The sequence below is a fragment of the Brassica napus genome, chromosome C2, assembly GCF_020379485.1.
Source record: "Brassica napus cultivar Da-Ae chromosome C2, Da-Ae, whole genome shotgun sequence".
NCBI lineage: Eukaryota > Viridiplantae > Streptophyta > Magnoliopsida > Brassicales > Brassicaceae > Brassica > Brassica napus.
The window spans coordinates 36,648,149-36,667,050 of NC_063445.1; the positions used below are offsets into that span (position 1 = coordinate 36,648,149).

Sequence of the window (18,902 nt, forward strand, 5' to 3'; positions counted from 1 at the left end):
TTCATGTAAAATTGCATGTCAATGGTACACATAAATCTAGTAGTTATCACTTATAGATTTCGTAGAAAAATAAATAATACCCACACGGACGTGTGGATCAAAGTCTAGGATATATTAAAAGGAATATAGTTACGATGGGATTTTTTTTTAACTGAGAATATTTTTTTTGGCATATTCCCAGTCGTTAATGATTCACAATATTTTGTTTCTATATTGTTATGTCAAAATAAAAAAAATGGTGACACTCATGTAAATACTTGTAAAGCAGAAAGAAACATCAAAAGGGGTCATCTATTTTAATAGTATAGATAATGGTGTAACTTTAAGGGATAGCTAAACTGTATGGAGCTCATATAACGTTTCGTAAACGAATTAAATTGGACTAACCTATCATGAAATCAAATCTAGTGTTGTCACCTAAATAAATAAAGATGTAATAAAGCGACGTATCAGCAAGTTTCAAGTGTAAATATTAAAAAAAATAAAGTTATTATTTTCCAAATGATTCCCAATTAATATATAGTCATTTTTGTCATTGTTGATATGTAAAAAATTTTATCGACTAAGATCATTATCAAACTTTGAATAAAATTCCTAACTTTTTTTTTTCACTCTTATTCTCTTTTCGTTTCTGATTCCTCTTCAATCTTCTCCCATTTTTGTTAGTCAGATAAGATTTATGAAAGATCTAATCATTTCGGTGTGGTTTGTTTTGGTTAAAAAATCATTCGTGTTTTCGCAAGTTTGAACCGATAATAGTTTTTTTTGGTTCGGTTCTAATATAGTTTCCAAAAAAAATGCCCAAGGCCTCTTAACGTCCAGTTTCTCTTGCCGTCCGGGCATGTGATTATCAAATCCAATCACCCGTCTTATGATTCAACTAGGCATAGGCATTCGGGGTCCCAATCAGATTTCGGTTTTATCCATTCAAGTTTCGTTTTTTTAGGTTTAACAAAATCAGCCACATTCGGGTTATATAAAAGTTCGGTTCGGGTTCTATCAGGTTCGGGTTGGGGTTAGTAAATCTTCGGAGAACCGGTATAACCCATTGTACTTTCGGGTTCAGATCTCAATCAGTTCTTTTGTTTTAAAATACCTAATTAGTATCTATTTTGCAACAAAAACATAAGTTAAATTGGTTTTTCGGATTTAAATTACATGATTTGTATATATTCTAATCGCCAACACATAAGTAAAATTGGTTCAAAAATAAGAAAAGAGCATCACACGTGATCATTCAAAATCAAACAAAAGGTAAACATAGTTATTAATAGAAAAAAACAAAATAAATGAAAACATAAAACAAAAAATAAGTTTTCATGAAATGAGAAACATTATTCAATGAAAACAAAACCTAAATCTAAAAACTCCAAGCTTCAACCGCCACATTCAACCATCAACCTTTATGTAATAGATAATTATTTCAGAAGTTCAATAATATCTTAAAGTATTTTGGATACATATTAGGAAATAAGATGATGGTTGGTAGAAGTTTTTTTTGTGATTTTAAATGTTTCGGATTCTATCGGATATCTATTTAGGTCCACGTTCGGTTCGGATAATACCCATAACCCAAAATACCACGAAACAAAATCCATTCGGTATTTGTGGGGGTTCGCTTAGGTTTATTTGCGCAGCCCTGGATTCAACAATGATGCTTGCCGGTCAAAATACTCTCCATGAGACCTTTTTTTTTTTGGACATCACTCTCCATGGGACATACTACCAGATTCTCTCTGTCAAAGAAGATATGACGAAATCCGCAACAGCTATCGATCCGCCATCCTTCACTCTCACCCAGACAAGCTAAACGGTTGTAGCTCAGACGAAAAGTTCCTCAAGATTCAAAAGGCGTGGCAAGTCCTAAGCGATGCGGAGCTACGCGTGGTTTACGACAACGACCTCCGATCTTCGAGACTAGACGGAGTAACTGCTGATGAGTTGATTCAGAATTGTTTGGTTCAGCTTTGGAAATTCTCCGGCAAGCTGTTTGACTTTTGTACTCATCTTTGTTAATTCTTTAAGAAACTTATTATAATGGGAATCGAAAGGGCCTATTGGATTTCTTACCTCTATGGCTACCAATCTTGTGACACTGTCTTGTTTTCATTTTCTTGCCAAGATCTGTTACATACTCTTTGTAAGTTCCATCTGTGCTTCTGTTTGAATGAATACAAGGATAAGATTTTGATGGAGGGAAGAAGCAATGTAGTTGTTATTGCAGTAGTACATCAAGACTATGCTTTCTTAAAAGTATTGCTATCTACTGAATTTTTTTACGTGTGGTAATCTCATCGCTTATCTGAATTTGAGGACCAAGTAGTGGTGATTTCTGTAGGAGCTGCAATCTTCTTGACTTTTGGACAAAGAAGGATAATTTTTCTGTCACAATTGGCAATTTTGCTTGTACACATTATTCAAAAGTCTTAGTGCTTGAGGCAGTCTTCTCGTGTTTTGGTAGAAACTTGTGCTATTTTCTTTAGGGAATGGGATCAGTTTTGTTTTCAATTCTTTTATCACAACTACCACATGTTGCAGGGTGAAATTAAACTGTGAAACGCGAATGTGACGATGAACACACTGTTGGTGTAAGAGAGGGGGCATAGCACACTAGATAGACTACCATGATCCTTCAGGTAGCTATCATATTCTCTAAGAATGTGTCAGTTGTGAGCATCTTAAGGAACTAGGAACAAGCTGTACATGCTTATTTTATTGGAATATATATATAACATCTTACAGAGCGTCGTTATTATCCCATTAGTATATGAACTGAGATAATAAAGCATAATAAAGAAAACAGATTATTTGATCCCATAGGCCTCTAGTGTGGATAGCATTTCCGGAGGTCCACCATTCTCTTCGACATAGGAAATGTTAGGGCTGTCTCGTGGAACAACGTCTTCTCTTTTGAAGTTTTCTTCACTTCGAAGAAGCTTCTCACTGTCAGATCCCACTGCACCTTTTAGGATGATGGTTTTGTGGAGGCCACCCAGCAAGTCTTCATAGTCTGTGTCTCCCTTCTCTCCCACAAAGAAAACAGACTTCTTCATGTCAATTCCCCACCTTATCGAAAGGTACCTACACAAAAGCCATTAAGCTTTGTTATTCTCACCGTGAGATCAGTATACACATATCGTATATGTTCTTGACAGTATTCTAAACCTGACTGCTTGCAATCTTGATGCACATAGTGGTATAACATTTAGCCTTGTCGCAGCATGTGTATAGACAATGTTGCATCTTAAACCTCTCATCCGAAGCCTCTGCCTAAGGTCATCAACTCTTCGAGTCTGCCATTCACACACATAGACTTTTAATATGTTTTTAAGCTGAGAAATATATATATATATATATATATATATATTTTTTTTTTCTTATAAAAAAGAAATGTTACCTCGACTCCTTGTTTGACAGAAATTGCATAGCACCTAGTACTGCATGCGCTTGTATACTCTGTGATGTCGTCTTCTGTTTCAAGTTTTGTACATGCTAGTCTCAGAATCACTGACCTTAGACTTTCACCAGGCCATTTGTATTCCACATGAGCTTCATAGTCTGCATCAACCTCCATATCTCTCCATGGATAGTAGATCTCACTTCCGCTGTTACAAACTATTGCGTCAAATTCTTCCAAATTAATCAGGTATTTCTTTGTCATCTCCACAACTTCTTGCACGCTTGAACCTGTTGCCAGGACGAAGCCTATTTTTCCTTTGCCCGATGTCAAACCTGCAGTTTTCATCACATTCTTGATGACATCTTCCAAATTCGCTTTGGTGTCTCCGTTGTCATCGTAGGAATCAACAGTAATCACAAAGAGCATCTGCCTTTTGCCAGGGCTGTAGAGAGCAGATGGGCCACCCTTCATAGAATTCATTTGACTTATGGCGTTGACTAGTTTCCTTTGTCTAGTGCTTGCATCTAGTTCCCCATTGAGTTTGAAATCTCCATCCATGGAGAATCTCAAAGATATGTCATCGACGTCACCTAGAGAATCACTTATAGGCTCTTCTGGAACTTTCATTATGTCGAGACTACTGGTTGGGTGTCGGTTTCTGCAGTGTTCAACATGGGAAAGGTAGTTACGGCAGTGCTCTGGCCATGAGAAACGGTGGATGTTCTTGAGACCGTTCTTTCTGCACTCAGCCCAGAGATGTTTGTTAGCCACGAGCTTTAGAAGGGCATCAGAAATGGCTTGCTGATCATGTGGGTCGACTAGGAGCCCATGGTTTAGTGCCTGGTCACATACATTATGTTAAATTTAGATTTTCGGAATAAGTGAGGTTTGTTTTTTAATAAAGAGATTTGATTACCTTGACGATATCAACAGGCCCACCATTTTTGGTGGCAACAATGGGCAGACCATAAGCAGCTGCCTGTCATACATAATGATAAATGGTGGGAGCATGAAGAGAGGTAAAGAAACATAACCTAGGAATGAATCTGGTTACCTCAATGAGCGTGAGACCAAACGGCTCTACCAGAGCTGGATTAATGAAAACTCCCTTCAAGAGAAAAAAGGCCACCATAAGAGAAGGAGGCAACAGCAAGAATCATATAGTATTATAGGAATTTCCTGTGAAGTACCTTTGTTTTGGCTGCTAAACGATAAATATCTGGAACTTCAGATTGTTTGTGATGCTTGGGATAAGCTACTTGGCCGTACAAGTCATACTGGTCTATCAGCTTTAGGACACTCATGAGAACAACTGAACTGCTATTAGACATCTCTTCAATGTCATCTCGGTTTCCTAGTATGAGTGTCTGGACAGGGAGGTTCTTTATTAGGAAATAATTTAGCAAGGCTGTGCCCATTAAATTATGTCAGAAGAACACTGTAATAATAGGGTAAGAAATGCTGAGATACTTACCAAGTTGGCTAGTTCTCGAAGAGGCTGACATTCACCAAAAGCTTTGAGCAATGTGGTGACATTTTTCTTGGGGTCTGGTCGAGACAGCGCAAGTATGGTTGGCTTATGAGTATTTGTGAAAAACCGCATTATCTGCAGATCATAGGTTTCATGCAGTTATATGAAAGGCATGGAAACAAACACAAGACTGTAATCATTCTTTCTTGCAGAAATGAACACAAAAAATAAATAAAGAAATACCTCAGACCATATTGGAGGTACAGGCTTTTTAATCTGGTTTCGGTCAGGGCCAATTAGCGACTTGAGATCTGCATCAGCATCTTGTGAATCTTGTGTCAAGACGTAACTGAAATCCATGCCTGGTGGTATAACCTGTCCTCACAAAGACAGGTCAGCAGTTGTCTACTTGATTATAGTTTATATGATAGTCACTGTGCTGTTTCATTTATTAGATCTCGAAAAAGGAGGCATACCACCATTCGGGGCATGTATCGACCAAAGCAGGTGACGCCACGCCGTCTTCTAACCCTGAGCTTCCTCTCAAGCTTGATATCAAACCCGTCATACAGTCCCCACTGCGCCTCAATCTCTTGCCGTGTGCTTGTCACCACCATCTCTGCTGCATCTAAGCTCAGCTCTTCAGCTTCAATCCTCCTCATGATCTTGTATGTTTTGTTGATATCCTCTCTCGTAATTCTCCCTTGTTTAAGCAACTGCTCAAACTTGTTCCTTCCTAAAGAGTGACCGGTTAGCACCATCGGCACATTCAACGTTCCTGCCAAATGTGCAGCTACTTCTCCTGCATCTGCATAGTGGCCATGGATTACATAAGGCCAGATTGGCTTCCCTCCATTCACTTGCTCTCCGAGAGACCTTGCTATGTCCACTATGTGATTAAGCGCCCCATCAACAAACTCGTGAATATGAGGCCAGAGTGACTCCTTTGCTATGTACCTGCATTTGAAAAATAAAAAAAAACATGAGTATTAGAGAAACTAGATGCTCTTTTCATAACAGGAATTTAGAGGAGTCTTATTGTGATAGTACTTGTCTCGTGAACCGCAGGGGATGCGGATAATGTAGGAACCACAGCTTCCGCTACCTTCTGGAGGGCATGATAACATCTCAACTGGCTCTCCATAGCTTGAGTCAACCTCTGGTGAACTGATTTGCCGTGTTAAGAGGTCGACCCTGTGGACACCTTCCGTGTTGGCCAAAGCGCGAGCAAGCTCAACAACATATTTCACCTGGCCGCCAGTATCTGAGTCTCTGCCAAGCTCCATGTTTTCTCCGCGCACTAGTCCATGCATACTGCAGATAGAGGCAGGCACCTGGTAAGCATCTTGACAATACAAATAAAGTCATATAAACCAACTTGTACTTGCCTGATTAAGACAATGTAAAGGTTTCGACTTGATTTATCATCTTCAGACCAAATTTGCATTTCAGAGCGGATACGAGGCATCTGATCTCGGGGTGGCTCGAGAGTGGTAACAGCGTCACTCTTCTCCTTCTCTCCTTCAGAAAGCTCGGAAAGATCCTCTTCTGCATCATTGCGTCCTTTTTCACGTTCATCTCTTCGTTTCGAAAGTCTTATCCCATCATCCCACACAATCTGTGTGGATGGAAACCAAAACTATGAACCTAACCTTTTGAAAGGATGCAGAGTTTGAATCATGTAAGGGAAAACAAACCTGCTTCTTCTTGCGTGCAAGATGCCATATACGCCAGCATATATTCTCAAGCCTGTTGCTACGTTCACGAGTGTTCCTTGTTGCTATCACCTGCCGCAACAAGTTTAAAGATCCCTCTACCATCACTTGCAGGTATTTAATTTATTTGTAAAAACTTTTGTTTTGCTAAAATCACTTTTGAGGTTTTTTTTTGTGTTATATCATTGATATATTCTCTTTGTATATCATTGATCTAAATTTATAGGTTGAGGATCAAACCTTAATCCATGTTTTATACAGGTCAGACTCATCGAAGCTGTTGACAACCTCTTCCACAAAGTACTTGATGGGACTAAACACCTTCTCTTGAGGTTCCTTTCTATTCATATCTCCAAGCTTCTGGACGATCTTGGAGTTGCTCTCAAACCTCTTTTTGTTGCTAGTTCCAACATCAAGAATAGCTTCCAGGTAACTGTTGATCCACTCATTTCTTGCCATCTCTCTTCTTATTGCACTGCAAAATCCTTTGACAAAGAGTAACATAAATATCTATAAACACATCAATAGAATGGACAAAGATTTTACAGCACTATACGATATCAAAACTCCCTCTGCTACATGTGACAGAGGTTGGATACAGAGGCGGAGACTCTCGGGTACCAAACAAGAGCTTAGGCGGCCTAGTTTTGGATATCAACTTAGCTTGCCATTTTATAATCTCATACATAAGGTCCCTCCTTTTTCTCTTTTTATTTTTCTTGTGCTATTTAATTTCAGAATTTGTTTAGGAAAAGTTAAAAGAAAAAGGTCTGGTGTGGTTCTCATTCTCTATATTATCTCTCAGACGGCATATTACAACGTCATCTGTTAACCGTTAAACTCTCGAAGGACATATATTCTGTCTTAATCTAAAAAGAATCTTAAGGTATTGATTTTTGCATTATCAGATTCTCTAGTCGAATAAGAATCACCTATTTCCTTTTTGAGGTTCCTCTTCTTCTTTTTTTTTTTGGGTAGAGACAGAATAATGAGTGGCACAAAGCCTTTTCTTCGTTTGTTCCCATTAGACTTGTTTCTATAACCTTATGTTTGCTGGACTCTGCCTTGGCCATCTCTCACTGAACTTCAACGTCTTTGTTTGGGATCATACCTCTAGATAGATGGTCTCACTAATTTTTTCCCCCTTGTATAACCTGAATAAACCCGGTAAAACCTATTTTCAACAATTTTTTATCTGCGCTTTGGAGTGTTATGAAATGGCCATGAGTCAAACGGTCATGCAGGTTTCACAGTGGCCGAGTTTGTTTAGTTAGAAGTCACTATGGTATGCATTTATTTTCTGTGATGGGGGATTGAGAATAATTATGTATTTTAGATGTTTATTTGCAGGTAGAGACGTGAAGAAAAGAAAGTTGAAGTCGTTTGAGTATGTTGTTAACTCTGTTTGGTATGTGTGAAATAGTGGAGCAGAGCATATTCCATGCTTTCACAAATAGATACTTTAAATAGCTATAGATGAAGAAGAAAGCAGAGCAGGAAATGGTTAAAATTAACCGAAATGGTTAAAATTAACCGAAATGGTAAATCATGTTGATGCTCATTTGCCACAATAATGTATCCACCCGTTTCTAGGAAAAGGCTATTTTCCCATATCCTCTCGTTGGGAAAAATCCAAATCATATGTACAATATGTTGATGTCCATTTGCATTTGCGTCAATTCTAGATAATTATAATACAAAAAATAGAATATATTATTCGAATGCACAAATGTTCAAAAGAATGCACAACAAATGAAAAAAAAATCATGGATATTTCTATCGTTCTAGCTAGCCAAAATATGTAAAAGGAATATTTATTATCGTCCAGCAAATTATTTCTCATTTCTCCTTCCTTGTTCTTTGACAACATTTCTCCATTCATTTCTTTTAATTGTTAACTAGGTTTAAATCCACGCTTTGTGCATGATAAACATTGTGTATACAAATTATCTTTACGCATTATTATTTATTTTGCATTATTTTACATATTACAAATAATAAAAAAATAAATCTATATTGAGTATTTGATAAATTATAACAGTTAAATATATAATTAAATTGGTGCGAGTATATAGATAAAAAATATCAGTCTTATTTATTTACAATTATTTTATGATAAATTAATCCAAACAATCAATATTATCTATTTTATTTGATATATAATAAAATTTAAATGATATTAACATACATATAGTATTTTCTTAATATGAGTATCTAATAAATGAGATTTTCAACTCATATATTTTTATGATCATTTGTATATTTTTATATAATTTTTTAAACCATTGATAACAAAATTTTCAATGTTAGACGTTTCATAGTTATAGTAATTTATAATATTTTTAATTAAATGAAAATTTAGAAATTAATATATTAAGTTCTCAATAATTTTTCAATGAAAATTTCAAAATTAAAAAAATTATGTTATTTTATATGGTATATATTTTAATTTAAATGATATCAAAAAATATATAATTGTAATCTGAATATCTATTAACTTATATGATTTTATAATCATTTATAGCTTACTGTAACAAAAAAAAAATTAAACCATTGATCATAAATTATATAATGTGGGAATTTTATTAATTTATTAATTTGAAGACGTTTTAAAAAATTCAAAATAACATATACGGAAAAAATGTTAGAGGATATTCAAATTGTTATAATTTAAATAAAATGTTAGAGGATATTCAAATAAAATGTTAGAGGATATTATAATTTAAATAAAATGTTAGAGGATATTCAAATTGTTATAAAAATTTATTATGAAAAGTTATTAATTTTCATATATATTTTAATCACATTAGGTAATTTTGTAGCTTTAATTTAAGGATAGAAGAGAAAATAATTTTTTTTGTACATTAAAATTTAATTTTATAGCTAGTTTAATGATAAGTAATGTATATATTTAGATGGACCAACATATAGATCTAAATATTTTAAGATGCATTCTAGTGATGACAAATTATCATATCTCAAATGTCGTAAAACTTCTCAAATAATATATAATAGATAAATATTTTTCATTTTTCTACGTATATGATCCATAATGTTTGGGCATTATTCTTACACATGCACATACTCAGAAAAGAACATGTTACAGCTTTACCAATTTTTATTGTGCATTTAAAATCCAAACAAAAGATTCATGCTAAAGATAAGTCCAATTTTATTACAATTTGAATTTCCTCCCCGAACTCGTTACCGTAACATTCAAAACGATTTCGACGAACCAGTAAATCGAAAGGGGTAGTATTTACAATGGTAAGTATGAGTCGATATAGTCAGTAAAAACGACGTTGTGTTTGCCTTTAATCAAAACCTTTTAAACTTTTCTCTTCCTCATTAGGTGTTTTGACGGGTCCATCAGTGGCGATAGCTCTGATTAACACTTCCTGCAAAATTGCCAAGAACCTCAGTGATTTTCGGGTGTTCTTGCCTTCACCACCTGCCAACTCATCTCCAAACTCGTCATAACATGTCTTCCGATGGAGTACAAGCCACAAGAAACGTGTAAAGATAGTCGATAGCTTAGAGGTGATGATGGAGACGGAATTAAGAGACTCACAAGTGATGGAACAAGTTGACTGTAACGCTCTGACCGTCCACGGATAATGGGCCATCTATGCCCGCTTACTTGGCCCGTGGGCTCCATCCCGTCCCACAGACAGTGCGTTAATTTTTCCGAATGTTCGAAATAATTGTTCACTGGCCCATCAATCACAACATGATCTTTCCCTGTGCTTTCGCCTCACTCACACGGTATCACGAATCACTTTCCGATAGGTCACCCATCCTTTCACTACTCCAGATCGAGCACGCTTAACCCTGAAGTTTTAAACGGATGAGTGTCAGAAAAGGTTGGTGCACTTTGGTGACATAGATAGCCAAATCAATTCTCTTAAGCTTTTCTATATACCACAAAGCCAGATGTTACAATTCACCCCATCTCAAAGAACGCAACGTCCTCGTCGCGCCCAATGATCGTTACCCATGTTAGTGTGAGTCTTCACTGACTCCACACTAGTCTGGGTTTGCCTCTGATAACACTTGTAACGCTCCGACCCTCCCTCCCCCCCCCCCCCCCCCCACGGCTAATGGGCATCCACGCCCACTCACTTGGCCTGTGGGCTCCATTCCATCCCACAGTTAAGGAACCAGAAGAGCTCGTTTTCCTTGGACATTCTCGACAATCCAAGACTGATAGTCAAGCCAGACTTAGCCTGAGTCATGAAGAATCCGAAGACGATCGTGCATTCTCACTTTTGAGCCATTTGGTTCATCCCGACGAACCTACCCTCGACCTTGCCTCCCTGTTCGACCCACTCATGGACTTTACTCATCCAAATTTCTCTAAGGCAAAGATTCTCAAGCTTTCATATGACTGGTCCCGCACTTGGATACATTCCGATCGTGGAGGACATCCGGCCGATCGTACCGTTCGACCCGCGTGCGTCTTTCTCCTTACCACCGTGCACGTATTAGGTTCGGATGAATCTGGACAGTAGCTGAATGGTCATCTTGACTGGTCTTCATCTGAGTCTGCGCCTTTGACTCATTTATCATTTTCTAGTCAATGTTTTCATTTTCTATGTCTTGTTTTCTCACAATTCCTTTATTAGTCTTTGACTACAAACTCTATAAGTATGTAATTCCCTCGTTTGAATAAAGTAATCAATTTTTCCTTCTTAATTTGAGTTTATACTCTTTGTTCTTTGATTAGAACACTTCTCGTTTCTTGGTGTGGTTAGCTCCAAGTAAACACCTCTTTCTCGTTGGACTTGTGCGTCATATCAAGCAACGGATCGAGTTTTCTTCTTTGTTCGACCGGTGCGTCACATCCAGCAACAAATTGGCTTCGGGAATATCGGAAGCCTTCCGCAACCTTCGTGCGACCCTTCAATCCATCCAGTTCTCATTCGTGAGTTCATATCAAAACCTTATCGGTCGAGTGATCCCATATAGGGCGTATCACTAAGCTCTCCCTCAACTCTGGCACATGACTTATGCAACTAAGTATCGATCAGCAGTGGGCAGCCTTCAGTATCTCGCTTTCACAAGACCCACCATTTCTTACGCTGTCAACAAACTATCGCAGTATATGCATGCTCCTACAATGGATCAGTGGACCGAAGTGAAGCGAGTGTTGAGGCGTCTTGCAGGGTCTCTATTTTAGTAGTCAAAATCCTTCGTCACTACACGCATACTCGGACGCACACTTGGCAGGGGACAGCGACGATTTTGTCTCGACAAATGCCTATATCATTTATTTTGGCCGTCATCCTATTTCATGGTCGTTGAAGAAGCATAAAGGAGTAGCACGATCGTCAACTGAAGCTGAATATAGGCCTGTTGCTAATACATCGGCTGAGCTCAGGTGGATCTGTTCATTATTAAGAGAACTTGGCATCAACATAAATGGTCCTCCGGTCATTAATTTACTGCGATAATGTGGGAGCAACTTATCTATGAGCCAATCCGGTATTCCATTTTCGAATGAAGCATCAGACTCTTGATTATCATTTCATCAGAAACCAAATTACGGCCGGTATACTTAGAGTGACACATGTCTCCCCCAAAGATTAACTGGCTGATGCTCTCACAAAGCCACTCTCTCGTGCTCCATTCACTCAGGTGTCATCTAAAATTGGTGTTGTCAAATGACCTACCTCTATCTTGATGGGGCGTATTAAGTAAATAATATCATCGTATTATTATCGTATATTCTCAGAGATAATTGTGTATCAATCATATATATCATTTCTTAGAATAGCTCCTCTATGTTGTATAAATATGTACATAAATGTATCAATATATAAACAACAAATTATTTTTATTTGATTTTCGTAAAAGAAAATTGTAGTTACATTTTTATGCCAATTGGACTTTGAAATTATTTTTAAAATATAAAAGGAAAGGCATCATTACACTACACTATCCCCATAATGAATATCTTAAGTAATATCCAAAAACGGGTAGGAGAAGCTAATTGTTGAAACATTTGTGACCACTTGACTCTTTTTACGATTCTTCTTAGGTAAAGCTTTCACGCCTAGCATTCATAAATTTAGGATAACGTCCACTTGGCCTCCTTTTTTATTTATCTGGCATTGATCACTAAAAAATCAATGCTCGCCGAAAGAGACTCTAGCATCCAGTGCTCTTACTGTGACATCGTCTTATAGAAGGAGATGGAGTTCTCCAAATTTAGAATATCAACCTAATATTTTACAAATATTTTTCTTTAGTTACAACTAAGAGCACCCGCAGTGGGCACAGTGGGCACTTTTTACTAAGGTATCTGAACATAAAAATTAATATGAAAATTGGAAATAAGAAAGAGAAAGCAAGAAATGAAAAGAACGTCTCTAGGGAAGAAACTTTTTATTTGTGTTGGAAGAATAATTTTATAGATGTCAAAGCCAGATAATTTAACACATTAACTTTTAATTATGTAGTTACTTTATTTTAAAATACTAATATAGTTACCTTGTGAGACGTTGGTAAAGAACCTTATTAATGCTCTTACAACTTAAAACATGGATGCTTGATTGACCATGGATTTGACCCATTTTCATCCATGGTTTATAGCTGTTTTTACTAATAATTATTATATTATAGAGTCTATTTATTACATTTATAAGATCAGGAGTGATTTGGAGATAAGTGATGATTTTGGAGCATTCTGGAGATATTTGGAACAAACACCCGAGATGACCATCGAGCTCGACCATCGGTCGATATTGGAGAGGAATAATCGATCGATGTTTATACCTTGACATCGATCGACAGCGAAGCGCAAAGAAAGCCCGTTTGGTCACAGCCGACTTGAAGCCCAAGTCTTCACCAATTTACAAGATTACCCTGACGAGTTTTAACCTAATTATGGCAGACCATCTGAGTCAGCATCCTACCTAGGGTTATGGCAGACCATCTGAGTCTCCAGGTGGAGCCTTCGCAGGAATTGTTCACTTTTGTGGATTGTTCCCATAGGAACTCAGAAGGAATTTTGAGAGACCTAGTGGTGCAGATTGGTAATGCCCTAGTTCCAGTTGATTTCCATGTCGTGGACATCAAGCTAAACTGGAACTCTTCTCTACTACTTGGGAGAGCCTTCTTGTTAACAGTGGGAGCAGTGTGCAAATTGCAAACCAACCAGTTGTGTCTAACACTCATAGATCCTAATGCCCACTACGACCCCATTCCAGTCAAGAAGCCACAGATTTCCTCCAGAAGATTCAATGATCCAGAATCATTGCAGCTTGTCACTGTGGAGTGGAATACGAGACAGAATACTTAGCGTCGATCGAAACTCACACTGCAACATCGATCGATAGTGGTAATCAGAAATCGACCGACATACCACATGAAGAATCGGTCGACAGTCGTCCAGATGATTGGGAGAACGACTACTACAACCCCACTATTGACGCATACACCAGACAACACATGCATACAGAAGAGTATGATAAAGACTATGAGGATGAACGAGCTACTGAGTACAAAGCCATCCTTGATTAGGAAGATACACGTCTACATCATTCCTCCTGGAAAAGGAATGCCCGATCGATCGACATACTTGGCTCACCATCGATCGATACTCAACCTCCTCAGAGAAACCGGAAACCAGCATCGACCGACATCACCAACTACTCATCGATCGACGCGTAAGTGAATCGAGTGAGAGAGAGAGAGTACTCGATTGGCAGTTGGGCAGATGATCACCATCACGAAAGCTATACAGTAGAAACATCAATATATGAGGCAGGAGCAGATGAACTACATGAAGGTTTCACATATGAGGAACTTCTCAACATGCAAAGACTCGATGAAACAGATCAACATCGATCAAAAACTGCTTGGGGAAGAACACAATACACACATTCGATCGACAGAACGTCCATCGATCGACATAAATCCTTCAACATCGATCGACATAAATCCTTCAACATCGATCGACATCCGCTCTAAACCAAAAACCACTGTAAGTGAAAGAGATAAATTTAATAACGAGTATCTAACTCCAGACGAATTTGGTATTTTCAGAGACCCAGATGGCCACGCAAGAGCAATAGAAGGATGCATACTGAATGTATCTCGAAAAGACATTGAAGACACCCTTTAGACAGCCAATGGAGCAGAAAATTTGTTCGTTTATCAACGCAACATTCCAGAATACCAACAGAAGGATACAAAAGAGTTCTATAACGAAGTTGGTGGCGTAGACAAAAGCTTCAAACTAAGTTCTCGCCATCCCACTAGACCAACGATCGACGTTAACGTCCCAACATTGGTCGACAAACAGCCAGAATTCTGCAGAAAAGCTTTTGATTCCCACGGTACCAGGAAATTCTACTGGGAAGAGAATGATCAGTATGGAGTCTACAGAGATGAACATGGATACGCCAGAGATCTATATGGAAACACCATTCGTCTTCACAACATGGATATCAGAAGAGTTCTGGAGAGAGCTTCGAGAGACGAGCCAAGCTACATATGTCTTCATGAACATGCTAACTTATTCACACAGACCAATGAGATGTTCTATGGAGTCTGTGGAGAACAAGAGAAGAATAAAGAAGCTTTCCAGATGAAACTTGATGGTGTCTACTACCCATTGAATGACAGTATCAGTTGGCTAACTACTTGCATGGAGGAGATGAAGCAAGACATAGCCCGAATTCAACATGCTACCGACGTTGCTCGATCGTCATCGATCGACAAATATCAACAGACATCGATCGACATTCGTCAATGCACATCGATCGACAATCAGATTGCCAACATCGGTCGACGACAATCCACCACGCCCACATACGATGAAGTCTCAAAAAAATTTTCACACCAGGGAAGAAATAGATCAGTTGGTAAAAGAGATCTATAGAGCTCTGGAAACTACAGAAGAGAGGCTTGATGGGAGATGTGTTGACATCTATTTCCCAATGGATCTTAACATTAGTGCTTTGACTTCCAATATTGAAGCTATACAAGGGGAATTGGTGGAGATTCAGAGATACATTGCCCGTTGACAAGAAGCATCGTCATCGATCGACAGATGCAACAACAAATCGACCGACATTCATCATCAAACATCGGTCGACGACGCTACAAACCGAGGCCGGCTAGTATGAAAGATGACATCAGAAATGTCCGACACACATTACCATGGAAAGGAGATCTCAGCTGACACTTACGCCACACTTAGAAGACATCAGTTTAGCCTTTAGAGTCTTGAAGAAAGATTGCAGAGGATGGAAAACACAACTGCAACAATGAAAGAAAAATGGCGTTGAGGGGATGAAGCTATGCGAGACTTCACTGGTACATGGTTCAACAAGCGCAAAGAAGAGATGGATACTTGTTTTCCAACAAGTCCTAGTGCTCAACATTACTAGCCCAATAACCTCCAAAGTCAAGCTAAATGACTATAACAAAGCGCTGAGTGGGAGGCAACCCACTATTAGGTAATATTTATTAAGTTTTTATTAATATACTATTTATGTTGGCTTTTAATTATTGCAGGTCATAAAAATAAAAAAAGCACAAAAAAAGATCTGAATAGACGATTGCCGTGACTATCGACCGACGCGAAGCCGTCGACATCGATCGACATTTCCTAACCTGCCGCAACCGATATCAACATCCCTACATCGGTCGACATCCATTCCGGTCTGGTATATTGTTCTAACTTGTTACATTGAGTCCTTATGATTTAGTTATCACCATAACTCTGACTGAATTTACACCGGGGACAGTGTAGTTTAAGTCTGGGGGGAGGTTTACTGATAGTAATATATTTATGAGTTTTATTAAAGTTTTTCAAAAAGTCTTATTGAGTCAAGAATAGGATAATGAACTTATAGACTTTTGCTTGTTATCTAACCACTCTTTAGCACCATTCTAGACTTACTGATTGCAGATAGTACTAAAGATACTAAAGTCGATCAACCTGTCAACTATTCACACTTGCTGAGATTGTTTGAAGGAACCAAAGCTGACCTCCAACCCTAAACTTGACACAACTCCTTTTCTTGGGGCTTGGTATGCATGGGATCGGATTCTTCAAACAAGTCTGGAAGGTAAAACCTTGTGTAGATAGATTAATCACCTTTATCTCTCTATTTTCGAAATATAGATTAAAAAAAATTATTATATATATATATATACATTAGAGATTTATTAGGAAAGAATTCGAACAGGACTTGGTGGCTACAACCATTAAGGCTTGCTTCATAAGAATTTTATAGCTAAAGCATTAGAACATGACTTGGTGGCTACAACCATTACGGCTTGCTTCACAAATAATCCTAGGATATAGGTCAAAAAGAAGTGAATAGGACTTGGTGGCAACCACCATTAACGCTTGATTCATGGAAGCCTGTCCAATCTTGGGCAATGATCTTGCTAATATAAGCAGATTTTGACTAAGAGAGAAAACTAGTAGAGAGAGAGGATATGAACTAATGTTTACCTGCAGGTCCAAATACATGTTTGAAAGTCCTTGCATCCTGTGATCGATACCCCCAAGGTAAAGCCTACACTTTTATTTATGCTAAGAAATAAGGTTGGTAGAGGGGAATGTCAGACAAGATTTGCTAAGTTGTTGGCTAGATGAATTTGGTTGCTAAGCTATGATATATTATAATGTTCTTTTGTGATTAGGACTTTTTAGATGTGAATTGCAATATTGTAGAGGTTATGATTCTAAGTTTTAAATCATGTGAGTCCCTCCTGTTTTGAAACCTCTTTCAGAGAGACTGCATGTTTGTTTTGCTTGAGGACAAGCAAAAGGGTAAGTCTGGGGAGTTGATAGACCATGGATTTGACCCATTTTTATCCATGGGTTATAGGTGTTTTTACAAAGAATTATTATATTATAGAGTCTATTTATTACATTTATAAGATCAGGAGTGATTTGGAGATAAGTAATGATTTTGGAGCATTCTGGAGATATTTGGAGCTAACACCTGAGATGACTATCGAGCTCGACCATCGGTCGATATTGGAGAGGAATAATCGATCGATGTTCATATCTTGACATCGATCGACAGCGAAGCACGCAGAAAGCCCGTTTAGTCACAGTCGACTTGAAGCCCAAGTTTTCACCAATTTACAAGATTACCCCTGACGAGTTTTAACCTAATTATATAAACTTTGCCACCATGTTAAAGGCAGAGTGTGCGTTTCTTGTTTTATTATTTTCACAGCAAGGTTTTCTAGGATTTTGATAGATTGGAGAGAAGATCCAAAGTTATAATTTGTGATTAGAACTCCATTAATATCTATTTACTATTCTAATGAAGTTTTCTTACCTAATTGCTGTTATGAATTGCTTAGCCATGTCTGAGTAGTTCCATTGTTAGATTTTAGTGTTTAAATAGGTTAGGAGGGATTAGCCCCAACTATAGATTGCTGAGTTGTGGTAATTTTGATTTGGATTGTTCATTAATGCCTGTCTCTATATTAGCTACCTAGAACTTGCCCTAAGATTGGTAGATAAAAGCGAGAGCTTCATTCTCATCCTGAAAACATTCTAACTGAGCTAAGTTTCTTGCTATGAGTAAGGCGAGAGCTGATCTAGTGAGCTTAGTAAGGTATCATTCAATCCGCGCATAAAACTTAACTAGAAGCGCATCGATCGATATCATTATTGAATAATCGATCGATGGAGCGAAAGGTGAATCGATCGATATCCCTATAGCATCATCGATCGATAGTTTCTATTGGTCGACATACGATAGTTGAGATCATTAGATCTAGTTAATAGACAAGTCTAAACATGCGAAAGCTGATAGACTTCTTGACTAAGTAGTTGAGCTTTATATTATCATGCATGCAACTCATTAGGCATCTGTAGGATTATAATCTCAAGTTTACTGAATAAAAACCCTCTAACTATTTCTTTTTTAAGCACCAAAACCTCAACCAATCAATTGAACAAACACTTGTTCAATATAAAACTGAAATTTACATTTAAATCTCTAAAAACCATCTTGCTTAACAAATCATATTAGATTTCTTAGGTTTCCTAACTCCCTGTAAATTCGATCCCTAAGTACTACAACTCGACCTCTTATTTGAGAAAGTATAAATCACTCCTTAGGGTAATTTGAGTAGTATCAATATTCTTTTGGAGATATTCTTTTATATTACATGGCATTTCATGGATCCTGCCAACTCAAACATAAATGTAATCTTAATATCTCAATAAGACTTTGTCCTGACGGGGACATTCGAAGAAATTAGAATGACACAAAGAAAATTAGCATGGCCTCTGTGCACACATGCATGTCCAGAAATAATTCAATTTTAT

At 37.6% G+C, this 18,902-nt stretch overlaps 1 protein-coding gene, 1 long non-coding RNA gene and 1 pseudogene across 2 annotated transcripts; 2 read left to right on the forward strand and 1 right to left on the reverse strand.

Moving 5' to 3' along the window:
* Positions 1 to 2,683: 2,683 nt before the first annotated feature.
* LOC106410155 (sucrose-phosphate synthase 4) lies at positions 2,684 to 7,055 on the reverse strand. The gene is made up of 13 exons (XM_048748480.1): positions 6,827 to 7,055; positions 6,569 to 6,658; positions 6,260 to 6,489; positions 5,922 to 6,185; positions 5,348 to 5,828; positions 5,115 to 5,246; positions 4,875 to 5,006; positions 4,591 to 4,767; positions 4,455 to 4,508; positions 4,317 to 4,379; positions 3,398 to 4,240; positions 3,166 to 3,293; positions 2,684 to 3,081 (listed from the first exon to the last, which is right to left on the reverse strand). Exons 1-13 carry the CDS (start codon positions 7,043 to 7,045, stop codon positions 2,805 to 2,807), a joined length of 3,090 nt encoding a protein of 1,029 aa, XP_048604437.1. The 5' UTR covers positions 7,046 to 7,055; the 3' UTR covers positions 2,684 to 2,804.
* A 355-nt stretch (positions 7,056 to 7,410) lies between these two features.
* Positions 7,411 to 8,249, forward strand: LOC125582053. The gene is made up of 2 exons (XR_007319896.1): positions 7,411 to 7,871; positions 7,937 to 8,249. It is a non-coding gene; the product is annotated as an uncharacterized LOC125582053 (long non-coding RNA).
* A 10,557-nt stretch (positions 8,250 to 18,806) lies between these two features.
* On the forward strand, positions 18,807 to 18,902 carry LOC125582863 (annotated as a pseudogene).

Bases quoted from the DNA above. Each gene is read 5' to 3' on its own strand.
- LOC106410155 (XM_048748480.1), bottom strand. From the start codon at position 7,045: ATGGCAAGAAATGAGTGGATCAACAGTTACCTGGAAGCTATTCTTGAT. The intron at 6,186-6,259 runs GCAAGTACAAGT...CTCTATCTGCAG, and splicing joins CTTTACATTGTCTTAATCAG to TATGCATGGACTAGTGCGCG. The intron at 5,007-5,114 runs GTATTTCTTTAT...TATGATCTGCAG, and splicing joins TACCTCCAATATGGTCTGAG to ATAATGCGGTTTTTCACAAA.